The sequence below is a fragment of the Bubalus bubalis genome, chromosome 12, assembly GCF_019923935.1.
Source record: "Bubalus bubalis isolate 160015118507 breed Murrah chromosome 12, NDDB_SH_1, whole genome shotgun sequence".
Classification (NCBI taxonomy): domain Eukaryota; kingdom Metazoa; phylum Chordata; class Mammalia; order Artiodactyla; family Bovidae; genus Bubalus; species Bubalus bubalis.
The window spans coordinates 29329168-29353556 of NC_059168.1; the positions used below are offsets into that span (position 1 = coordinate 29329168).

The 24389-nt window shown below is 37.5% G+C and overlaps 1 protein-coding gene across 1 annotated transcript in view; it reads left to right on the forward strand.

The window, feature by feature from the left end:
* Positions 1-24389, forward strand: part of MSH2 (mutS homolog 2) — a 90244-nt gene that overhangs the window by 9858 nt on the left and 55997 nt on the right. Inside the window, exons 2-7 of the mRNA XM_006048042.4 lie at positions 2986-3140; positions 6976-7254; positions 8117-8263; positions 12695-12844; positions 13456-13589; positions 24010-24209. Of these exons, the coding sequence (XP_006048104.1) occupies positions 2986-3140; positions 6976-7254; positions 8117-8263; positions 12695-12844; positions 13456-13589; positions 24010-24209 (1065 nt within the window). The remainder of the gene's footprint in view (positions 1-2985; positions 3141-6975; positions 7255-8116; positions 8264-12694; positions 12845-13455; positions 13590-24009; positions 24210-24389) is intronic.

The window sequence follows — 24389 nt, forward strand, 5'->3', positions numbered from 1 at the left end:
GCTTTTCTAAAACCAGCTTGAACATCAGGAAGTTCATGGTTCACATATTGCTGAAGCCTGGCTTGGAGAATTTTGAGCATTACTTTACTAGCGTGTGAGATGAGTGCAATTGTGCTGTAGTTTGAGCATTCTTTGGCATTGCCTTTCTTTGGGATTGGAATGAAAAGGGACCTTTTCCAGTCCTGTGGCCACTGCTGAGTTTTCCAAGTTTGCTGGCATATTGAGTGCAGCACTTTCACAGCATCATCTTCCAGGATTTGGAATAGCTCAACTGGAATTCCATCACCTCCACTAGCTTTGTTCGTAGTGATGCTTTCTAAGGCCCACTTGACTTCACATTCCAGGATGTCTGGCTCTAGGTCAGTGATCACACCATCATGATTATCTTGGTCTTGAAGATCTTTTTGTACAGTTCTTCTGTGTATTCTTGCCATCTCTTCTTAATATCTTCTGCTTCTGTTAGGTCCATGCCATTTCTGTCCTTTATCGAGCCCATCTTTGCATGAAATGTTCCTTTGGTATCTCTGATTTTTCTTGAAGAGATCCCTAGTCTTTCCCATTCTGTTGTTTTCCTCTATTTCTTTGCATTGATCGCCGAAGAAGGCTTCCCTTTTTTTTTTTTTTTTTTTTTTTGAAGAAGGCTTTCTTATCTCTTCTTGCTATTCTTTGGAACTCTGCATTCAGATGTTTATATCTTTCCTTTTCTCCTTTGCTTTTCGCTTCTCTTCTTTTCACAGCTATTTGTAAGGTTATCATTACCATCTTTCTAAATTCCATATATATGCATTAGAAAGGCAATGGCACCCCATTCCAGTACTTTTGCTTGGAAAATCGCATGGACGGAGGAGCCTGGTAGGCTATAGTCCATGGGGTTGCTAAGAGTCGGACACGACTGAGTGACTTCACTTTGACTTTTCACTTTCATGCATTGAAGAAGGAAATGGCAACCCACTCCAGTGTTCTTGCCTGGAGAATCCCAGGGACGGGGGAGCCTGTTGGGCTGCGGTCTGTGGGGTCTCACAGAGTCGGACATGACTGCTGCGACTTAGCAGCAGCAGCAGCATACTGTATTGGTGTTTTTCTTTCTGGCTTACTTCACTCTGTATTATAGGTTCCAGTTTTATCCACCTCATTAGAACTGACTCAAATGTATTCTTTTTAATGGCTGAGTAATACTCCATTGTGTATATGTACCTGCATGTATATTCTGTAGTTTTATTTTTGAAATTTATTTGACTGTGCTGGGTTTTAATGGTGATTTTTATTGCAGCATGTGGGATTTTTTTAGTTGCAGTATGTGGGATCTAATTACCTGACCAGGGAGTGAACTCGGGCCCCCTGCATTGGGAACGTGGAGTTTTAGCCAGTGGACCACCAGGGAAGTCCCTACAAGTATATTCTGAATTACCTTTAAGTGAATAATTGGTAATACTTGTATTATTTGAAAATTGAGTTATAATTCCATTTGATCGTGTAGGTGATTTTATTTATTTTGTAAAGAAATTGTTATTTGTGAATGAAAACTAAGATGAGACCCTGTAGTCTAAGACTATACATCTAAGACTATTAGGTAATATGTGGCTCAGCTGGTAAAAAATCCGCCTGCAATGTGGGAGACCTGGGTTCGATCCCTAGGTTGGCAATAACCCCTGGAGAAGGGAACAGCTACCCACTCCAGTATTCTGGCCTGGAGAATTCCATGGACATACAGTCCATGGGGTTGCAAAGAGTCAGACATGACTGAGCGATTTTCACTTTCACTTCACTTTGGCACTATTGATATTTTTGACCAAAGAGTTAATCTGTTGCTGTGAGGGGCTAGCCTGTGCATGGTTAACAGCATCCCCTCCTCTCCCTACTAGATTCCATTATTTCCCTTGCCCCAGTTGTGACAACTTAGATGCCCCCAGTGATAGTGTCCACTAGGAGAGCAAGATCTTCCCCAGTTGAGAACGAGTGATATGAGATGAAGACCAGTAAGTTTTAAAACTCTGTTGACTGGATAGTGAAAATAAATGGCATTAATACTTTATAGATGGTGGTGTTAATTGGTACAAGCAACCAAGGGGGATAGTCTGGCAATATTTATAAAAATCACATGTATCATCCTTTGAAAAAAATCCAGTTTTAGGACTTTATCTCAGAGTTATACTCTAATGTTTAGAGAATGAAGCACATGCAAGATTATTCAGGTAACCTGTTGTAATAACAAAAATTGGAAAAACCTATATGTCCATCACTAAGAGATTAATTATAGAACTTCCTGAGTGTCATTGAAATGTTGCACCTGTAACAGAAAGAATCTGATTATGTACTGGTGGAACAGTCTTTTAGAACACTATATCAAAGTTAAAAAAAAAGATATAGAACAGTATGTATAGTGTGGAGTTATAGAAAAGAAAAAAAAGCAGTGCTTTGTATTTGCCTGTGTGTGTGTGCGTTTGGAAATATATTCTATGAACTGGTAACACTTGGGTGGTAAATGGAATGTGTAGGGGACAGTAGTGAAAAGGAAAGTCTCCTTTTTGATGTACCTTTTGAACCTTCAATTTTTGAACTTCGTTACGTAGAACATTTTATCATAATTAGTAATTTATTTTATGGACCTTCTAAAAAAGTTATATAAATACTATTGTATTATTATTATATATATAACTATTGTAATAGTTATCATATAAGACTTTTATCCAAACTGGTTAAAAACAGATGATGAAAAAGGATAAGTAGCATCAGCTGTATATATATTTTATTCTTTTTTTTAATCTTAATTTCTTATTTTGATATGTAGGTGGCTATATTTATCCACCGTATTATACCGTTCATCTACTAGAATCCCTGGGACATGAAATAGGTGCTTGATAGTTTATTGAGTGAATGAATTACTGGGAAAACAACATAGCTTGGGGGGAGGCTTTGTGTTAGGTCTTGAACACTTATGACTTTAAATCCTGAAATCTGACCTGTATTTTTAATATTTTTCTTTAGGAGCAAAGACTCTGGAGAGTGTTGTGCTTAGTAAAATGAATTTTGAGTCTTTTGTAAAAGATCTTCTTCTAGTTCGTCAGTACAGAGTTGAAGTTTATAAGAACCGAGCTGGAAATAAGGCCTCCAAGGAGAATGATTGGTATTTGGCATTTAAGGTAATTATCTTCCTTTTAAATTTAGTTGTGTTTTTAAGAATAGAAAAAATAAAAATGCAAGAGAATTCTGTGTTGCTTTAATATTTTAGCCAGGTTGTGATAATAAAATCCTTTGAGAGACTTTAATATTCTTTGGCATGTGGTTTTTAAAATCACAGTTTAATAGCAATTCAGAAATTCAGTAAATTCTTATGAGTACTCTGAGCTTTGTCACTGTCACTGAAACCCAAGTAATTAATAACTTTTACATAAAGTTGAATGCCAGCATTAAATAAAATGTGATTTTTACTGTTTTTGAAGTAATATCACACAAATTAGCATGTTCTGGGAAACTCATTTATACACATTTGTAATGTATTTGCTCTTTGTGTATTCCTTTCTCTTTCATTAGACTGTAATTTTTAAAAGCCTGGACCTTTGTTTAATGCTGATCATATTCCTAGGTGTGTCTAGAAGGGCTTGTTGATGTGCTTCTAATGCCTTCATGGAGATGATTGTGCTAGCTTGTTTTACTTAAAGACTGTATTTTTAGTCTGTAAAGCCATGTTTTTGTTCACACACAGTACATTCTCTTGTAGCTCAGTCAGTAAAGGATCTGCCTGCAATGCAGGAGACCCTGGTTCAATTCCTGGGTCAGGAAGATCCCCTGGAGAAGGAAATGGCAACCCACTCCAGTATTCTTGCCTGGAGAATTCCATGGACAGAGGAGGCGTTCGGGCTACAGTCCATGAGGTTGCAAGAGTAGGACACAACTTGGTGACTAAAGCAATTACATGCACATAAATACAGGATAAAGCTTAAAATGTTGGGGAATTGAGATTTATCCTTGCAAAGGAATAAACATGGTAAGCGGGGGACATTGCTCTGGGCTTGTAGTTGGTGCATCTCATTTCTTTTCTCTTCTGGGTGATCTTGGCAAATTTCCCAGCCCTCTCCTGTATCTGTCTGTTTATAAACATAAAATGAGAAGGTTTTCAAGATGTTTTCTGACCTGAAAGGCCTATGAAAGTTTTTGTGTATGCAGTATTTAAACATGTGATGTTGGTGCTGCCCCAAGAATAATATTCTTCAATATCCCTTCCATGTTGCCTCCCACCACCGTTCCCCAACCCCCCCCCCCCCCCCTTTGAAAATGTAGACATTTCCTGAAGATTACATCTGAGAGAATTTAGCATCCTGTGTTACGGAGTTTCCTCAGAATTTTCAGTGATACTTTACTGAGAAAAGTGGGACTGAGAGTATTATCCTCAATGGCTCAGCAGTAAAGAATCTGCTGCCAATGCGGGAGAATTAGGTTTGATCCCTGGGTCAGGAAGGTCCCCTGGAGGAGGAAATTGCAACCTAGTCCAGTATTCTTGCCTGGAAAATCCCGTGGATGAGGAGCCTGGTGGGCTAGAGTCCATAGTGTCACCAGGAGTTGAGCATGACTGAGGATGGGTGCGCGCACACGTTATGATGGAGTTTCCTTAGAATTCTCATTGCTACTTTACTGAGAAAAGTGGGACTTAAAAGTATTATCCTACATCTTGAAAGATTTTAATAGAAAATTGAGGGTACCAAAACATGATGTTTTTCTATCTCACTCTTCACAGAGCTCAGTTAGTAACAATACCAAAATGTGGAATCATGAATTTAGGTGATTAACTGTTTTATCAGCTCATCACACCTCACTCCTTTGTGTCATCAGAATCCTTTTAGATGAATTGTTTTTAACTCCTAGCTTTTAGATCAGGGGGGGAAAGCATTAAGTGTGTATCTTGATCAGGTTAAAATGTAGTATCTTCATTCTGACATTTTAAAAAGTTCAGATTTACAAGCTGCTAAAGTTGATATATCTTAATTGTTAGCTTATTGATTCTGTTGTAAAGTATTAGTGATATTTAGGGTACTTGACTTCTATGACTTATTTTTTTTAACTTTTGGCCACACCAAGTGGCATGTGTGACCTTATTTCCCTGACTAGGGGATCAGACCGGTGTCATCCGCAGTGGAAGCTTGGAGTCTTAACCACTGGATCATCAGGGAAGTTCCTGTGAATGACTTTTTTCCCTGTGTTCTCGGTAGTATGTTCAGAGCAGGAAGGGACCTTAGTACCATCTAGTTCAGGGATTACCAGTCTTACCATTTTCAAGGACTGTCAGAAACTCAATTTTTATTAGCTGTTGGTTCACTTTTGAAAGTTTTTTAAAGATATGCTTCATAACCTGTGTGTAAATCTGAAGTATGTATGTGAAAATATGGTGTTTACAATTGTGCTTTTAAACGTAAATCAGTGCTTTTTAATTTGAGTATCAGATAACAGTTTTCCATAACATTTTCTTTTTTTGTGCTGAGCTGTGAGACATTCCCCACTCCAGTACTCTTGCCTGGAAAATCCCATGGATGGAGGAGCCTGGTGGGCTGCAGTCCATGGGGTCGCTAAGAGTCGGACACGACTGAGCGACTTCACTTTCATTTTTTCACTTTCATGCATTGGAGAGGGAAATGGCAACCCACTCCAGTGTTCTTGCCTGGAGAATCCCAGGGACGGGGGAGCCTGGTGGGCTGCCGTCTATGGGGTCACACAGAGTCGGACACGACTGAAGTGACTTAGCAGCAGCAGTAGCAGTGAGACATTCAGGATCCCTAGCTAGGGATTGAACCCAAGCCCTCTGTGGTGGAAGCTCAGAGTCTTAACCACTGGACTACTGGGGGAAGTCCCTCCATTTCATTTTTGATCCAGATTTTAATCGATTCATACAGAGTTACAGTATATTCAGAACCATATTGTGAAAAGATACCGTTATGATGCTAAAGACATCCAAGAACTATTGATGGCTATGGGTTGCCTAAGTTTGGCGGTCACTGCTCATTTGTACTATTTCTGACTATGCCAGTTTTCATACTGTGGTCCGTCAGTTGCCCCAGAAATGCCTCATGTTAACAGGCAGCTGTCAGCTTCTGATCATGTTGAACTGCTGTAACCCACCGACTTGACACAAGTAGAGCCAAAAGCAAAGAAAAAAGCCCTTTAGTTGCCTTGTATATTCTTAAAGAGATTTCTCATCTTTTTGAAATATTGAAAATAGGTCAAAGACCCTTTATTTGGAAATCATTGATCTAGAACAATATGTGTTTTACAAATATATTGATATAGAGACATGACTATCCAAGGTTAATATTTAAGCTAATAATGCGATATGTGATATAACTACTCAGTGAAAATTCTAATACGTGTAACCAATAGGTAGTTTGGCAGACTGTAGAAATGTAAGCATACCATTGAGAGGGTTATCCCTTTGGGTTCCTTGATGAATGAGTGAGTGTAAACCTAGCTGCCACATTTCAAACTGAAAAGCACTTTTTTTTAAAAAATCACTTTTGATACTGCTGTTTTGAGATTTGCCCAAGTGTTCTTATGGAAAATTAGGGAGGATACTTTATAGAAAGTATGGTAATATTAATTGGAGTACATGGTTATAAGTATTTTTTTGTTTGGTAAGAAAATGTTAATAAAATTCATCTAGGTTGGGTAATTTTTGTTTGCTGCTGCTGCTAAGTCACTTCAGTTGTGTCCGGCTCTGTGCGACCCCATAGACGGCAGCCCACCAGGCTCCCCCGTCTCTGGGATTCTCCAGGTAAGAACACTGGAGTGGGTTGCCATTTCCTTCTCCAATGCATGAAAGTGAAAGTGAAGTTGCTCAGTCGTGTCCGACTCTTGGCGACCCCATGGACTGCAGCCCACCAGGCTCCTCCATCCATGGGATTTTCCAGGCAAGAGTAGTGGAGTGGGGAGCTAGTGAAATATTAAAGTACATTGAACAGTTTCTTAAAATTTCTCTTTATTTTTGCTTAGGCCTCTCCAGGTAATCTTTCTCAGTTTGAAGATATTCTCTTTGGTAACAACGATATGTCTGCTTCCATTGGTGTTGTGGGTGTTAAAATGTCTACAGTCGATGGTCAAAGACAGGTCGGAGTTGGGTATGTTGACTCCACACAGAGGAAGCTGGGACTGTGTGAGTTCCCCGATAATGATCAGTTCTCCAATCTGGAGGCTCTCCTGATTCAGATTGGACCAAAGGAGTGTGTTATGCCAGGAGGGGAGACTGCTGGAGACATGGGAAAACTGAGGCAGGTAAGGGAATGGAGTCTATGATAGAGAATCCAAGGCTGGGAATGCCTCTAAAGTAACATGATACTGTTTCATTTAAGAAAAATTTAAAAGTCAGAACCATTTCAATATATTTTGACAGAAACTTTGTATCTTTATTAGGACTTTCCAGCTCTTCCTTAAGACTTGTTCTCCCTCAGATAATTTCCCCCTCCCTGCTTCCTCTCTTTCCTTCTGAACTGAATGTCATCTTAAAGGGATCACAGTTAATAAAAGAAGTGCTTTCACAGTTGAGGGATGCAGGGTCGGGAAGAGGTGATGTAGGGCCTTTAAAAATAAAAAACTATGCCCATATTTAGCATGGATGTAACAAATAAGATCCAGTTCTTCAGGATTGTTTATTTCTTAATAGTTTGAGTAGAACTTTAGCCTCTTTTATTTTTCTGATTCTTCTATTTTAGCAAAGTTCTGATTTTGTTGTTTGTATACGTATCTGGTTTATTATTTTAGATTTTTAAGAATTATTTTCTTCTTGTGAGCCACCAATACGATAAGAACTACTTGAGAATTAGCAAATCTGTGATGGGCATTTTTAGCATAAATAGTATCTAGGCAACTTTCCCCAAGTATCATTCTGTTGATAGTTTTTACTACTGAGACTATTTTTTGAAAGCTTCATGTAAGCCTAATTTTGAATTTCCACGAAAATTTTATTTATAGATTTTTAAAATACATGTTATCAACATTTTCTTCATGTATTGTTGTGTAACAATATAATGTGGGTTAATAAGCTGTTTGTTAAACTGTTGTTACTTTATATTTGTCAGTGGCACAACTTTCTGTATTGCTGTTCTCCTAGTAATTTAAAATATTTCCTGTAAAATAGGTTATTCAGAGAGGAGGAATTTTGATCACAGAAAGAAAAAGAGCTGACTTTTCCACAAAAGATATTTATCAGGACCTCAACCGGTTGTTGAAAGGCAAGAAGGGAGAACAGATGAATAGTGCTGTGTTGCCAGAAATGGAGAACCAGGTATGTGGATTACAAATGTGAATTTACCCCTAAATAGTGATGTTTTAGAAGGCTGCTTCTGTCATCTGTATTTCAAAGACTAAAATGGATCGCTGATTTTTAAGCTTATTTTAATCTGTGATGAAGTTTGTGAAAATGACTAGAAAAATTCAAACATAATCTTAAATATAACTTCATTATATTTACGCAACATATATCCTTGGGGAGAGGAAGAGATTATTGTTTTACTGGTTTCACCAGAAAGAGCCTGATTACTGTCAGCTAAGTAGGTGAGACAGTCACGTAGGTAGGTTGGTGAGATAGTTGGTACTATTCAAGTTTTATAATATAGGATCTGTGAGGTTTTTAATAAATTACTTCAGCTTCATTATGTCTTAAAGGATTGTTGCGGAGATTAGAAAGTAATAAGGATGGAAATATACACAGTGCATAATAATTGCAAAATAAATGTTACATTTAAACAGTTTGGCTCAAAAATTGGCACTGCTTGTGTTCAGTGTTAGATATGAACATGCACACAACGGTTGAAGTTTATTTTCAATTTTTCAAATCTTTGAAGAAAGTATGGTTTGGGAGTTATATTTTTATGTAAAATATTAGAAACCTTTTTGAATGGTTATTTCAAATGGTTATGTCAGTGGATCACTGACAAGTAAAATAGAAATTTGTATATTTAAATAAGAGCAAGTTATAGCTGCTTATAATTTTCAAAATTGACTTCAAACCAGAATAAACTGAGACTATTATTATATCATGATTTTACAGTGATTACTTATCACATAATAGTTTGAACCTTATAAACTAAGTTTATCTGTTTTACTTTCTTTGTGTGACAGAATGAAAAGCCATTGTGTATGAGTAATAATCCCAGTACAGACATTCCCTGACTTATGGTTCAACTATCGATTTTTTTTTTAACTTTACAATGCTGCAAAAGTGATATTTATTCAGTAGAAACTATACTTTGAATTTTGGCCTTTTCCTGGACTAGCGATATTTGGTGCGGCTTTCTTGTGCTGCTGGGCAGCGAGCCGCAGCTCTGTCAGCCGTGGGATCACAGGGTTTAATAGCTGATATACTTACAACCATGCTGTACCCATCAGATCAAATCAGATCAGTCGCTCAGTCGTGTCCGACTCTTTGCGACCCCATGAATCACAGCACGCCAGGCCTCCCTGTCCATCGCCAGCTCCCAGAGTTCACTCAGACTCATGTCCATCAAGTCAGTGATGCCATCCAGCCATCTCATCCTCTGTCGTCCCCTTCTCCTCCTGCCCCCAATCCCTCCCAGCATCAGAGTCTTTTCCAATGAGTCAGCTCTTCGCATGAGGTGGCCAAAGTACTGGAGTTTCAGCTTTAGCATCATTCCTTCCAAAGAAATCCCAGGGCTGATCTCCTTCAGAACGGACTGGTTGGATCTCCTTGCAGTCCAAGGGACTCTCAAGAGTCTTCTCCAACACCACAGTTCAAAACCATCAATTCTTGGGGGCTCAGCCTTCTTCACAGTCCAACTCTCACATCCATACATGACCCCAGGAAAAACCATAGCCTTGACTAGACGCACCTTTGTTGGAAAGGTAATGTCTCTGCTTTTGAATATGCTATCTAGGTTGGTCATAACTTTCCTTCCAAGGAGTAAGCGTCTTTTAATTTCACGGCTGCAGTCACCATCTGCAGTGATTTTGGAGCCCAGAAAAATAAAGTCTGACACTGTTTCCACTGTTTCCCCATCTATTTCCCATGAAGTGATGGGACTGGATGCCATGATCTTCATTTTCTGAATGCTGAGCTTTAAGCCAACTTTTTTAGTCTCCACTTTCACTTTCCTCAAGAGGCTTTTGAGTTCCTCTTCCCTTTCTGCCATAAGGGTGGTGTCATCTGCATATCTGTTATTGATATTTCTCCCGGCAATCTTGATTCCAGCTTGTGTTTCTTCCAGCCCAGTGTTTCTCATGATGTACTCTGCATATAAGTTAGATAAGCAGGGTGACAATATACAGCCTTGACGTACTACTTTTCCTATTTGGAACCAGTCTGTTGTTCCATGTCCAGTTCTAACTGTTGCTTCCTGACCTGCATACAGATTTCTCAAGAGGCAGGTTAGGTGGTCTGGTATTCCCATCTCTTTCAGAATTTTCCACAGTTTATTGTGATCCACACAGTCAAAGGCTTTGGCATAGTCAATAAAGCAGAAATAGATGCTTTTCTGGAACTCTCTTGCTTTTTCCATGATCCAGTGGATGTTGGCAATTTGATCTCTAGTTCCTCTGCCTTTTCTAAAACCAGCTTGAACATCAGGAAGTTCATGGTTCACATATTGCTGAAGCCTGGCTTGGAGAATTTTGAGCATTACTTTACTAGCGTGTGAGATGAGCGCAATTGTGCGGTAGTTTGAGCATTCTTTGGCATTGCCTTTCTTTGGGATTGGAATGAAAACTGACCTTTTCCAGTCCTGTGGCCACTGCTGAGTTTTCCAAGTTTGCTGGCGTATGGAGTGCAGCACTTTCACAGCATCATATTTCAGGATTTGAAATAGCTCAACTGGAATTCTATCACCTCCACTAGCTTTGTTCATGGTGATGCTTTCTAAGGCCCACTTGACTTCACATTCCAGGATGTCTGGCTCTAGGTCAGTGATCACACCATCGTGATTATCTTGGTCGTGAAGATTTTTTTGTACAGTTCTTCTGTGTATTCTTGCCATCTCTTCTTAATATCTTCTGCTTCTGTTAGGTCCATACCACTTCTGTCCTTTATCGAGCCCATCTTTGCATGAAATGTTCCTTTGGTATCTCTGATTTTCTTGAAGAGATCTCTAGTCTTTCCCATTCTGTTGTTTTCCTCTATTTCTTTGCATTGATCTCTGAGGAAGGCTTTCTTATCTCTTCTTGCTATTCTTTGGAACTCTGCATTCAGATGTTTATATCTTTCCTTTTCTCCTTTGCTTTTCGCTTCTCTTCTTTTCACAGCTATTTGTAAGGCCTCCCCAGACAGCCATTTTGCTTTTTAGCATTTCTTTTCCATGGGGATGGTCTTGATCCCTGTCTCCTGTACAGTGTCACGAACCCGTACCCATAGAACCATTCTATTTTTTGCTTTCAGTACAGTGTTCTATAAATTTTGAGTTATTAAACTATATTATAAAGTAGGCTTTGTATTAGATGATTTTGCCCAACTATAGGCTAATGTGTTCTGAGCACATTTAAGGCAGATGAGGCTAAGCTATGATGTTCAGTAGGTTAACGATACTAAATGCATTTTCTACTTATGAAAGGCTTATTGGCATGTAACCTCGTAAGTCAAGGAAAAGCTGTATTAGAGAAAATTACTGTAGTGTTGAAAATTGGAAGACGCTACTGAGGGCTTCCCAGGTGGCTCAGTGGTAAAGAATCCATTTGCTAATGCAGGAGAACTCGGTTTGATCCCTGGGTGGGAAGAGCCCCTGGAGGAGGAAAGGGCAACCCACTGCAGTATTCTTGCCAGGATAATCCCATGGCCAAAGGAGCCTGGTGGGCTACAGTCTGTGGGGTTGCAAAGAGTCAGACATGACTAAGCAACTGACCATGCACACAAGCGTCTTATGGCTACTAAAAATTGTTACCATTTGTCCCTGACGGTGACATAACAGGAGATTCTTATGTATTTGGCAGAGGCAGATAGATGACTGTGTTATCAATTAGGAAACATATGCACCTTCACAATGAATTTGGTACCAAATATAAGTAGAATTTTCATCGGGCTATCAGTTTAATGTCCTTAGCTTCTTTATGTTATGTTATAGTAGTAATATAGACAGTTATTTCTTATTTAAATATATATACAAGGAAGTATATGTATCATAAGTGTATAACTAAATTTTTATGAATTATAAATATCCACATAACCAGCACCCATGAAACAGAATAGTACCGGGATCATAAGACTCTCTTTATGTTTTCTTCCGCTTGTTAACCTTCTTTAGTACCTCTGACAGTATGAATTAGTTTGGTCTATTTTTGTAGTTTATATAAATGGACTCATAAAGATCGTGCTCTTGTGATTTTCCTTATTCAGCATCATGTTTGTGAGATAATCTGCACTGTGACGTGTTGTAGTGGATTGTTTGTGCTTATATCTATTGTTGTATGTAGTATTCTGCAGTGTGAACATGCCAGCTTTACCCTTTTTACTCTTGGTGGACAATAGCATAATTTCTTCTTTTGGCTATTATAAATAGTGTTGCTATTACAGTAAGTTTTCACTTCCTAAAAATCATTTTCTAGCCTTAAAAAGGTTTATTTAAACTTTGTCTGATTTTCTTGGTTTGAATTGGGAAAAAAATACCAGGAAAAATGATAATGTTTGAAATTTATTTTCATATTACCATTTTTTTTTTTTTAATCTCTAGAACTCTAGTGATAGCCATCTTTTGTTTTAAATTCTTAATCTTAGGTTGCAGTTTCTTCCTTGTCTGCAGTAATCAAATTTTTAGAGCTCTTATCAGATGACTCAAACTTTGGACAGTTTGAACTGACTACTTTTGACTTCAGCCAGTACATGAAATTGGATATTGCAGCAGTGAGAGCCCTTAACCTTTTCCAGGTAAAAAAAAAATATTTCCAGTTAAAAATATTTGCTTTTATATATAGAATATAAGACTTTTAATAAGGAGCTTAAATATTTTGAAATATTATACTTAAATAGTTTTGAATTACTGTATTTTTCTAATTGCAAAGTATATAAATATAATTTGTCCTGACTTTATGAGTAAATTGTGTATTAACAGCAGTTTTTAAAAATTATATTTTAAGAAGTTTTATGTCTAAAATTGCAGTAATTATAAAGTATTGTTTTGGAGAAACATATACAGCAGAAAATCAGATTAATACATTAAAAGTCTGATTTTCAGATAAGGAGCTTCTGTGTACATTTCAGTTTAATATTTGAAGAATGTTAAGTTTTGTGTTGTTGTCACAAGTTTGGGGAGTGAAGAGGTTTTTTTTTTCTTCCCCATGAGGCTTGTGGGATTTTAATTCCCCAAGCAAGGATTGAACCCAGGCCTTTGGCACTGAGAGCTTAGACTTGTAATCACTGGACTACCAGGGAGTACCCAGTGTTAAGTGTTCTTATTCCAAAATTAAGTAATCCTTTTTCATGGCGTAGTAAGGTCACTAATGAGCCTACCACTTTCCTATTTTATTTTTGTTTACTAGGGTTCTGTTGAAGATACTTCTGGCTCTCAGTCTCTGGCTGCATTGCTCAATAAATGCAAAACCCCTCAAGGACAAAGACTGGTTAACCAGTGGATTAAGCAGCCTCTTATGGACAAGAACAGAATAGAAGAGAGGTATATTAAAAAAAAAAAGTGTACACTTTTGTAAACTCTAAGTAACTTCCAGTCACTCCATATGCTTATACCACTTATTACAACATGCAATTTTTGCACCTATATTTTAGCATATAACTGCACAGAAAGTTAATAAAGTAGTAGAGTAGTAGTGGTTTAGATTGATTAACTTATTTTCTTAATAATGTTTTTTTACTCTTCACTATAAAAAGGTAAACTTCTATTAGAGAGGTGGTGTAGGTATAATGTCCAGAGCATTTGAGCTTTGGAGCTAGTTTACCTTGGTTCATATTGAGCTCTTCCACCTAGATGCTGTGTTACATTGGGTATTATTGAACCTCTGGATGGCAGTTTCTTCCCTTTTAAAATGACAGTGATTAACATACCTCCTTCTTAGGCCTCTATGAGGATTAGCTGATTTAATGTATTTAAAGTACTTTGAACAAGGTCTAGCACAAAGGAAGCACTTACTCTTTATTCTAGAAAAAATTTAAGGCAGCCTAAACATATTTCAGAAAATCTTTAAAATTGAGGAAATAAAAAACCATATAATGCTGTTGCATATAATGTGAGTAGCATTGGAGTATGCTTTATTTTTATCTTTTGTTTTAGATATAAGTTTTAACACTTAAATGAAGTGTAATACACATAAAAGCGCAAATCCTAAAGGTGCAGTTTGATGGGTTTTCACAAAGTGAATACCTTGGTAACACAAAAGTCAGGAAACAACATAACTAGCATCCCCAAAACCCTTCTCAGTTATCCTTACAGTTAGTGCCTCTCCTCACTTCAAGGGTAATAAGTGTCTTTCTAGCCTCATAGATTAATTAGTTGTACCTGTTTTTGAACTGCATATAAGTAAAATAGTTTTCTATAATTTACTCTTAATGTTTGATAGTTTTTAAAAACACAGTTGTGATCCTAATATAGTTTGTGTCCTAGTTTTTTCTACTTGTGCTTTTATTACATAAGCAGTTTTTAGTGTTGCTGTTTTATGTTCATATTCAGCATTTTTTATAAATTCATATTTATGAATTTATGTTCATATTCAGCATTTTTTATAAATTTAAGGCAGCCTATGTTTAGGCTGCCTTAAATTTTTTCTAGAATAAAGAGTAAGTGCTTCCTTTATGCCAGACCTTGTTCAAAGTACTTTAAATACATTAAATCATCTAATCCTCATAGCAGCGCTAAGAAAGAGGTGTGTTATCACTGTCATTTTAAAAGGGAAGAAACTTCCATCCAGAGGTTCAATAATACCCAATAATATTTTATTGACTGGATATATTTTACCTTTTTCAATAATTAGGTTATTTCAATGACCTTATTGTATACCTAACATTTTCAGTTTGGTAAATTAAGATATATTGTCAGAATAGGCAAAAGAGAGTCAATAATTTTATGGATTTGATATTGTCAAATTGTTCAAGAATTTGTTGACTACCTACTGATTCTGATGGTATACAAAAAGCGTGATGATCCCTTGACTATTTGGGACTATATATATGCCAGGCAAACATAAATCAGTATCATAAGACACCCTGCAGATAATTACCAAGCTAAGCATTGATCCTGTGGATTCTAAAGGGTCTTACAATAAAAATAACTCATGAAGTCAGCAAATTGTGGGTATGTTGATATATCATTGAAAATAGGGAAGTTGAAATGCTAAGGTAACTTCCTGAAGCCAGGCTTGCTGGAGAAGAAGAGTGGGATTTAGTAACAAAATAAGAAATAGGAAGGATTGGATATTTGCAAGTAATTAAAGCAGTTTACAGGTTTTTATTTTAATTATTTGTGACTGACTACATTTACATAAGTCAAATGTCAAACGGAACAGAAGGATATACAGTGCTGAGTTTCTTGCTCTTATCTCCCAGTTTCCCAGGACTCCCTTCCTCAGGGCCTCTGCACAGCAGCAGGGACACATTTCTTATTGTACTCTGTGTGAATTGCCAACACTTGCCCTGGGAGCAACTGGTCTTAATCAGATTCTTGAGTATCCTTCCATGGAAAGTCTGTGCCTGCACAAGTAGAAGTTTATATCCATTCTCCCTCATCTTTTTGTTGTTTCTGAAATGATAGGTAGTTTAATTCCCATGTTCTAGGTCATTGGTTGCATTTTAACTTTGGGCTTGTAGGGACAGAGCACATGTCAGTGGTCCTCTTCTGGTTTAACAGCTAGGCGTGCTTGTATTTGGACCCTTCAAAAACCTGAGACATCACTTACTGTTACCAGAGTAACAAGTTATTTAGAAGACAAGATACCAAAATTAATTTTTTGGCTATAAATAAAGGTTATTTTCATCAGATCAGATCAGATCAGATCAGTCGCTCAGTCGTGTCCGACTCTTTGCGACCCCATGAATCGCAGCACGCCAGGCCTCCCTGTCCATCACCAACTCCCAGAGTTCACTGAGACTCACGTCCATCGAGTCGGTGATGCCATCCAGCCATCTAGTCCTCTGTCGTCCCCTTCTCCTCCTGCCCCCAATCCCTCCCAGCATCAGAGTCTTTTCCAATGAGTCAACTCTTTGCATGAGGTGGCCAAAGTACTGGAGTTTCAGCTTTAGCATCATTCCTTCCAAAGAAATCCCAGGGTTATTTTCATAGGACATAGCAATAATTTCCAAAATCTGATGCCCTTATAAGACTGACTAATTAGGAATACGATTTGCAAGAATGGCTTTCTGAGTCAGATCATGATTTGCTTTTCTGCACCTGTAGGATAAGGAAATATTTTCTCCTTTTTATCTTGGGGAGATTTTTTTTTTTTTAACCAGCAGTTAGGAAGGTCTGTGGTTTTCAAGGCCCAATGCTGAAATTCTACAGAGCAGGAAGACAAAGTTATACTCCTTAAGGCAGACTTCTGTTGGGACAGTCTCCTTTTTTTTAAATAGCCTTTCTCAGTTCCACCTGCTGTGATACCTCATGCTTCTAGTTTATGCCTTGCTGGGGTTCTCATTGTCTCCCTCTGTAAGCATTTAAGATTAAGATGGATTTTTCTTCAGAGCTGCATATCAAATCAAGCTTTTGTTCTTACTGTCACTGTTTTGCAGTGATTTTTTCTAGCAGAGAGGTGGTGGAAATCTCCACTCCACCCTTTTAAAACTAAGTGAGGAGTTAAAGTGTGTGGTTGTGCAGGGAATTCTGTTAAGGAAAGCAAAGATTTCTCTGTTTTCTATTTTTACTAGAGCAGACAGAGGAATAGTTGTGACTAGATCTTTGAGTTTGATGGATACATCTATTCCAGAGCTATAGCCCAGTGATAGGTTCAGAAATAACAATGAGAATAGGATTGCTTTTAAGTCATTGTCAGGCTCTTAGGAGGAAGAGAAGACTGGTTGCCTGGCACTTTGCTAAGTATCTCACGTTCATTAGCTGAGAGGTGGTGGAGACTGGCTCCTGTCTGGCCTGACTCCAGAGCCCAGGCCTTTCATCGCTGTACTGTATTTCTTGCTTCTATCAATTGTGTTTAATTTGATCCAAGTTGAATTTTAACATCAGAAATGAAATGTACTATTTTGGCTTTTAAGTTAAACCTGTGGAATCGCTTTATGTGTGGTAATGCTCATTTTTCCATTCATTAGAACCTATTTGCACTGGCAATACTTTATAGCTAGCTAATGGCTTAAGTACTTTAATCTCCAGTGAGAATTGATATGTTACTACCTTTAAGAAGTGAGTTTCTGGGTATTTCTTCCTAACAGTCAAATTAGGAATTATAGCAAGAATACTGTCCGTGTTACTATTACGAGTCCTCGAATTTTCACGTGGCACTAGGACTGTTACCATTAGTTTTAATTTTTTAGGACTTTTTTTGCTTTTTGCCTTTCCATAGATGTATGTGAAGCCTTAATGAGTTATCCTTTTTTGTTGTTGTTAAACTTCTTTAAAGAACATTGAATATATGTTAGCATATGATATAGTTCACTCATGAAGTTGCTGATGATACCATTTGCACATGTTGAATGTGGTATTCTTATTGCCTTCTAGTTTAAAAATATTTTTATATGACATTTAATAGCAGTTTTATTTGAAATATGTCTCCAAGTAAAAGTAGTTCCTGTAAATGTAGACATAGTGGTGGTGCTCATGTGATAGCATATCTTGCTTCTTGAGGCAGTGTACTTCCGGGGTTGTATTCAGACTTAGACCTACATTTCTTTCCAGGTTATGTTAAGTATCCTTTTGTGCAAGGATGTCTTTAGTTAGTAGTGAGTGTTCTGGGGAAACAGAGGTCTGGAGGTCATACAGTGAGTGCAGTTTCTTTGAAGCAGCAGAGCTTTGCTCTGGCCTCAGGACAAACAGGAGGGCTGTCGCTCCACTGCCTTTCCACCAGTGTTTTCTCTGCTTCCAGATCAGGTTTAGTGAAACCCCTTATTCTGGTTTCTGGACTGATCTGCTAGTCCCTTTGAATTTTATTTGCCTTCCTATCCAGTTTGTACCACAAAGGCAACCCTTTTTCCAGTGCTTTCATGGGGGACATAGAATTTCTTGCCGTTGGCCTGTTGTCAAACTGGCCTCTTTTTCTCTATTAAAAGTTGCTGGAGAGGTCACACAATGCAAATTGAATCCACTGTACTTTTCAAGCTATCTAGCTTCCCTGCTACCTGGTGTTACTTTTGTTACATGACTTATTACAGTGACCAGTGCAGCATTATGTATTCTCCTACACTTACACAGATGATCTCCTCCCTGATTCTTACAGTCTCAAAATGTATCTATATTTTCAGTTTTCTAGTCCCTGGTTCTGTCTCACAAGAGGAAATAGTACTCTTTCCTTTCCAAAGGCAACATTTTCATTTTGCTTCTGGTTAGTTTTTTTTTTTTTCCTATTCTCTCCTTCAGTTTTCTTCTATTGTGTCCTGTATTCTTCTCCCACCAAGTCTCTGCTGTTGCTGCTCCACCATTCCTTCCCAAGTATTTTCCTCAAAATCCTATCTCTTTAAATCCTGACTGTTCAGAATATTGGAAAAGACCCTGATGCTGTGAAAGATCAAAAGGAGAAGGGGGCAGCAGAGGATGAGATAAGACAGCTTCACTACATCAATGGACATGAATTTGAGCAAACTCTGGGAGATAGTGGAGATCAAAATGTGGTTCCCAAGCTCCAATGGGAGTTCTCTGCTTTCTTATATCACATTTTGTTGCATTTTACATCTCATTTGTTATTCAGCACTAACTGTAAGAACAGACATGTCCTTCTTCACTAGAGTCAATGTTCTTTGAAAGCATATTCCTCTCGTATGTTTGGCCATTTTTTTTTTTTTTTTCTTTTTAAATTTTCTCAACCCTACCTCACAGATTATCTATTTAATGTGTCAGATGAGTGGTGCTGTCTGTATTAAACCATGTGAAGAACAGATAAAGAAGAGACTCAAAATCTTGTAGTTCTTTAGGTACCAAATTTATTCTCAGCCATATAAATATACTGTTGTGAAATTCCAGCCAATTATTCTTACAGTGAGATCAGAAATGGTGGTTTTAAAGAATGGAAAGAATGGTGAATTTAAAATGTCAAAAATTTCATGACTAATTTTATAATTCTTTTGAAATTTTAGAGATGAACTGACCCCCAAAATGATCTTATATTCTAGTCAGTTTGAAAATTAATGTATCAGATTGTGACAGCTAAGTAATTTTGAGTAGGATTGACAAGTATACCTTGTTTTGCCAACAGGAACTTCGGTACTTCTGAAATTGTGATTTGAAAATGGCATTGTCATGGAAACAGTAGAGCAGTCTTTTAAAAAAAAACCTGTTAGCCAGAACATAAACTAATACTATAATTATTTCTGAAATGGCTTATTGAATAGACTTGTGAAACTAGCAATTTATTAGACTTTTAATGAGACCCAGACCAAAGACTGAGGGGACTGTGTATCTTGCCTTGTGCTATGTGTTTTAGAAGCTTTTTCATTCTCTTGCTGTTTTACTTCTTAATGCTCTTACTGGAACTTTATGCTCCTTTTTTTTTTTTAATTGCAGTACAGTTGATTTATGATGTGTTCATTTCTACTGTACAGCAAGGTGGTTCAGTTTTATATTTCTTTATATTCTTTTCCATGATGGTTTATTATCAGACAGTGAATACAGTTCTCTTTGCTATACAATAGGACGTTGTTTTATATGTAGTAGCTTACATCTGCTAACACCTCTTCCCCTTGGCCACCACAAGTCAGTTCTCTATGTCCGTGGGTCTGTTTATGTTTGGTAGATAGGTTCGTTTGTGTAATATTTTAGACTCTACATATAAGTGATATCATATGGTATTTGTCTTTCTCTTTCTGACTAACTTAGTATGTTAATTTCTAGTTGCATCCATGTTGCTGCAAATGGCATTATTTTGTTCTTTTTTAATGCCTGAGTAGTATTCCATTGTGTGTGTGTGTGTGTGTGTGTGTGTGTGTGTGTGTACACGTATGTACACACCACATCTTTATCCATTCATCTGTGGATGGACCTTTAGGTCCATGTCTTGGCTATTGAGAATAGTGCTGCTGTGAACACAAGGGTGCGTGGGTCTTTTTGAATTATTTAGTTCTGTCTGGGTATATGCCCAGGAATGGGATTGCTGAATCATATGGTAATTCTATTTTTTGTTTTCTGGGGAACCTCCATACTGTTTTCCAAGTGGCTGTACCAACTTGTATCCCCACCAACGGTGTAGAAGGGTTCCCTTTTCTCTCCAGCATTTGTTTGTAGACTTTTTAGTGATGGACATTCTGACCAGTGTGTCAGGTAGTACCTCACTGTAGTTTTGATTTGCATTTCTCTAATAATTGGTGATGTTGAGCATCTTTTCATATCCCTGTTGGCCATCTGTCTATATGTCTTCTTTGGAGAAATGTCCACTTAGGTCTTCTGCTCATTTTTCGATTGGGTTGTTTGGTTTTTTGTTATTTAGTTGTATATGAGCTGTTTGTAAATCTTGAAAATTAAGCACCTGGTCACAGTGTTTGCAAAGTTTTCACCCAGTCTGTGGTTGTCTTTTCATTTTGTTTATGGTTTCCTTTGCCACACAAAAGTTTATAGGATTGATTAGGTCCCATTTGTTAATTTTTATTTTTGCTGCCTTGGGAGACTGACCTAAGAAAACATTGGTAGGATTTATGTCAGAGAATGTTATTGCTTACAGTCTCCTGTAGGAGTTTAATGGTTCATGTCATATATTTGAGTCTTTAAGCTATTTTGAGTTTATTTTTGTGTGTGGTGTGACCGTGTGTTCTAATTTCATTGATTTACATGCAGCTGTCCAACTTGCCCAGCACCACTTGCTTAGGAGACTTTCTTTTTCCCATTGTATATTCTTGCTTCTTTGTTGAAGATTAATTGACCGCAGGTGTGTGGGTTTATTTCTGGGCTCTCTAGTCTATGGGGTTTTATGCTCTTGAGCAGTGTTGGTTACTGAAGATTCTGTGATCAGGTTTAGAGGAAACAGTGATAAGATATTTCATAGAACAGGAAAGAATCATAGGGAGAGTCTTGATCAGAAATATCTTCTCTATATAGGACTTCCGTGGTAATCTAGGGGTTAAAACTCCATGCTTCCACTTCAGGGGGTGTGGACTGGGGACCCCTGGTTGGGGAAGTAAGATCCCACATGCTGTGTGGTGTGGCAAAAAAAGTTAAATAAAAAAAAAAAAAGAAAGGAAATATCTTCTCTCCAAGAGTATTCTTACCATTTACGGAGAGTAGCCTAAGGATACACGAGGTTTAGAAAGAGAAGAAAAAAAGAAACATGGGGTAGGTCATCCAGCATCAGGTTACTTTCATCCTTTTCCTGACCCCCTTAAACTTCTCTTCCTGCTTTATCATGACAACTCAGAAATTTCTTGTGACTTTTAGGACTCAGACTTTTTTTTCAAACAGTTGCCTGCAGAAGAACCACCCGAGAAACTCATTCATTGCAGTGTCACAGGTGAGTCCCACCTTGGGCCCACCTCCAAGTGATTTTGATGTGTGTGATCTTGGACTAAACTCAGAGAAGCCCAGCTAGAGCCAGAGAACTAGCTGCGAAGGCCCAAGTTTGCCTTATTGGGCTGTGTGATCTGGTTGCATCCCTTAACTCAGTTTTATTTGTTAAAATCTAGAGTATAAACAAGCCAGAGAAATCTTTTCTGGAGCAGTAAGTGCCCGAATTATTCTTTTTGTACATACAGGCTGTGACTTGTTCACAATACAAGTTTGGTAGCAATCATGTTCCCACTAATTTGGCATTTGCTACAGTGAATATATCTACTACCAACTCCCTTGCAACTGTCTTGACATTCTATAGAGTTTGTTGTTTTTCTCTTTATTTTCATCTTTTAAAAGCTGATTTTTTATTTTTTTACTTCAAGATCTTTTAATCCTGTGACTCTTAGCTAGGGGCTATCCCCCTCCCCCGCCCTGCCTCCTCTGGGACATTTAGCAGTGTCTGGAGACGTCTTTGAATTGCTAATCTGGGAAGAGGGTAGTGGGTAAAATTCAGGGATGCTGTTAAACTGCACAGAATAACAACACCTCACAACAGAGGGGTTCAGTTCAGTTCAGTTCAGTCGCTCAGTTGTGTCCGACTTTTTGCGACCCCATGAATAGCAGCATGCCAGGCCTCCCTGTCCATCACCAACTCCTGGAGTTCACTCAAACCCACGTCCATCGAGTACAGAGGGGTTATCCAGCTTAAATGTCAACATCACCAAGGTTGTGAAGTCTTGCTTTAATATCTGTTGTCATTATATGGCTACTCCAGAAGCAGTGTATTTTTTCCTTTATATGACATGGTAGATGAACATGATGATGCAGAAATTGTAAATGTTGATGGAGAGATCAGAAAAAAGAAATTTAGAAAACTCATTTGATTCCTTTTCCTGTTTGTGTGTAATTTGAGGATTAACGGAAAATGGTTATTCATCTGATAATGTTCTAAACCTAGGATCATTGGCTGTGCCCACGGCCTACCTTTTGAAGTTTACCTTTCAGCTGTTATTAATACTTCAATACTATCTACAATATAGTTTTTCAGACTGTATATTGTGACCCACTGGTAGGTTGTGAAATTAGTGTAGCAGGTGATAAACAGCATTTTTGAAAAGTTAAATACAAAATAAAAGAGTGCACCACATCTAGTAAGAGTAGGTTTTGTCTTGTGAAACCTATTTTAATTATATGTTGTCAGGGAGGAAGATTCCTTTTTCCTAATTCTTCCTAAATAATTATTCTCTTTCCTAATTTCCTACTCTCCTAATTCTTCGGCTGTGACCCTATGAATTAGACTGACAAAAGACAGATTAATAAGAAAACAAACAGAAGTTTATGCTTACACTTGGGAGCACTCAAGGATGAGTAACTCTAGGGTTAGCTAGAACTTGGGCTTATATAGCACCTTAGCAAAGGAACAATAAATTTTCAAAGAAGTGACAAGACAAAGGAAAAGGACTTTGAGTTTCTAGGGCTACAAACTGGGAAGGTAAATGTATGGGAAGCTAATGGTCAATAAAAGATAGTTGGTAGGGTTACGTAGGTTCCTCTGGTGCCATCGCCACGGTGACAAGGGTCTAAATTTGAGTTTAATTGTTGTCCTTCCTGGGAAAGAAGAAGTGTCGGGGAGGGGCACCTGTGTAAATCCATGTCCTGCTTTTGGGCATATAAGGACAGGCAAAGAGCTTTCTTTGTTTTTGCTTCTTCTCAGTTGTTCTTAACTTAAAATAGTCCTTATGGACCAAAGTAGTCCTTACAGACACTAGCATAGCATGTTTTGAGGTAGCATGTTTTGCCCACTACAGCATCTGTGCATGGGTGTTCTGGGTCATGGTGTAAAAGTATATTTCTGGCTGTGGATTACAGGGAAAAAAATGGAAAGCCACAAACTCCAATTAATTATAAAAGCAATATTAGCTGCATGTTTTATAGTTCTGGAAACTAAGATTTAATTTATTGATTTTGGGAAGCAGTAAACTTAGTTCAGTTTTTAATTAGAAAATCTTGGCTTTGTACTGTCATATGGTAACTTTAGACTGCATTTTGAATTTATAAGATTTTCTGATAAATTGGCAGCATTCTTGAATTGTAATTCTGTTTCATTAAAGATCATTGTTTACATGTGCAGTAATGTGTCAATATCAATGGAGTCCCAATAATGAGATTTGGATATTAACTGATTAGATACTGCTTATATCACAGTGTCATGGAACTTTTCCATCGTCTACAAAAAGCTAACATTTCAAAATAAATTCAGACTTCTTACATAGAGTTTTTGAGTTGAGACACACACCTAGTTGACAAATTTTAATTTCATATTAAAGATTAATCCTTAAGATTAAAATATTAAAGATGAATTCAAATGTAATTTATTAGAATTAAATAAAATGTTAAAGATTAAGTAATATACAACTAAACCAAAATATTAAAAGATTAATTATAATATTTATTTTAGATTAAATTTGGTAGAAGCGTTTGTAGAAGATGCAGAATTGAGGCAGAATTTACAAGAAGATTTACTTCGTCGATTTCCAGATCTTAACCGACTTGCCAAGAAATTTCAAAGACAAGCGGCAAATTTACAAGATTGTTACCGACTCTATCAGGGTATAAATCAACTCCCTAATGTTATTCAGGCTTTGGAAAAATATGAAGGTAAAAAATTATTTTGTTTTTGTTTTCCTTCACTCCAGATATACTTAGCAAATGTGCTGTCCTTTTTAAAGTTGGTTCTGGTAACTCATCTTTAAGTTTTCCTAGTAATAGGTTGGTATTGCCCTCTGGCTACATTGCAGAAGCCAGAAGTTGTGAGACAGTTTAGAATTTTTGTTTTTT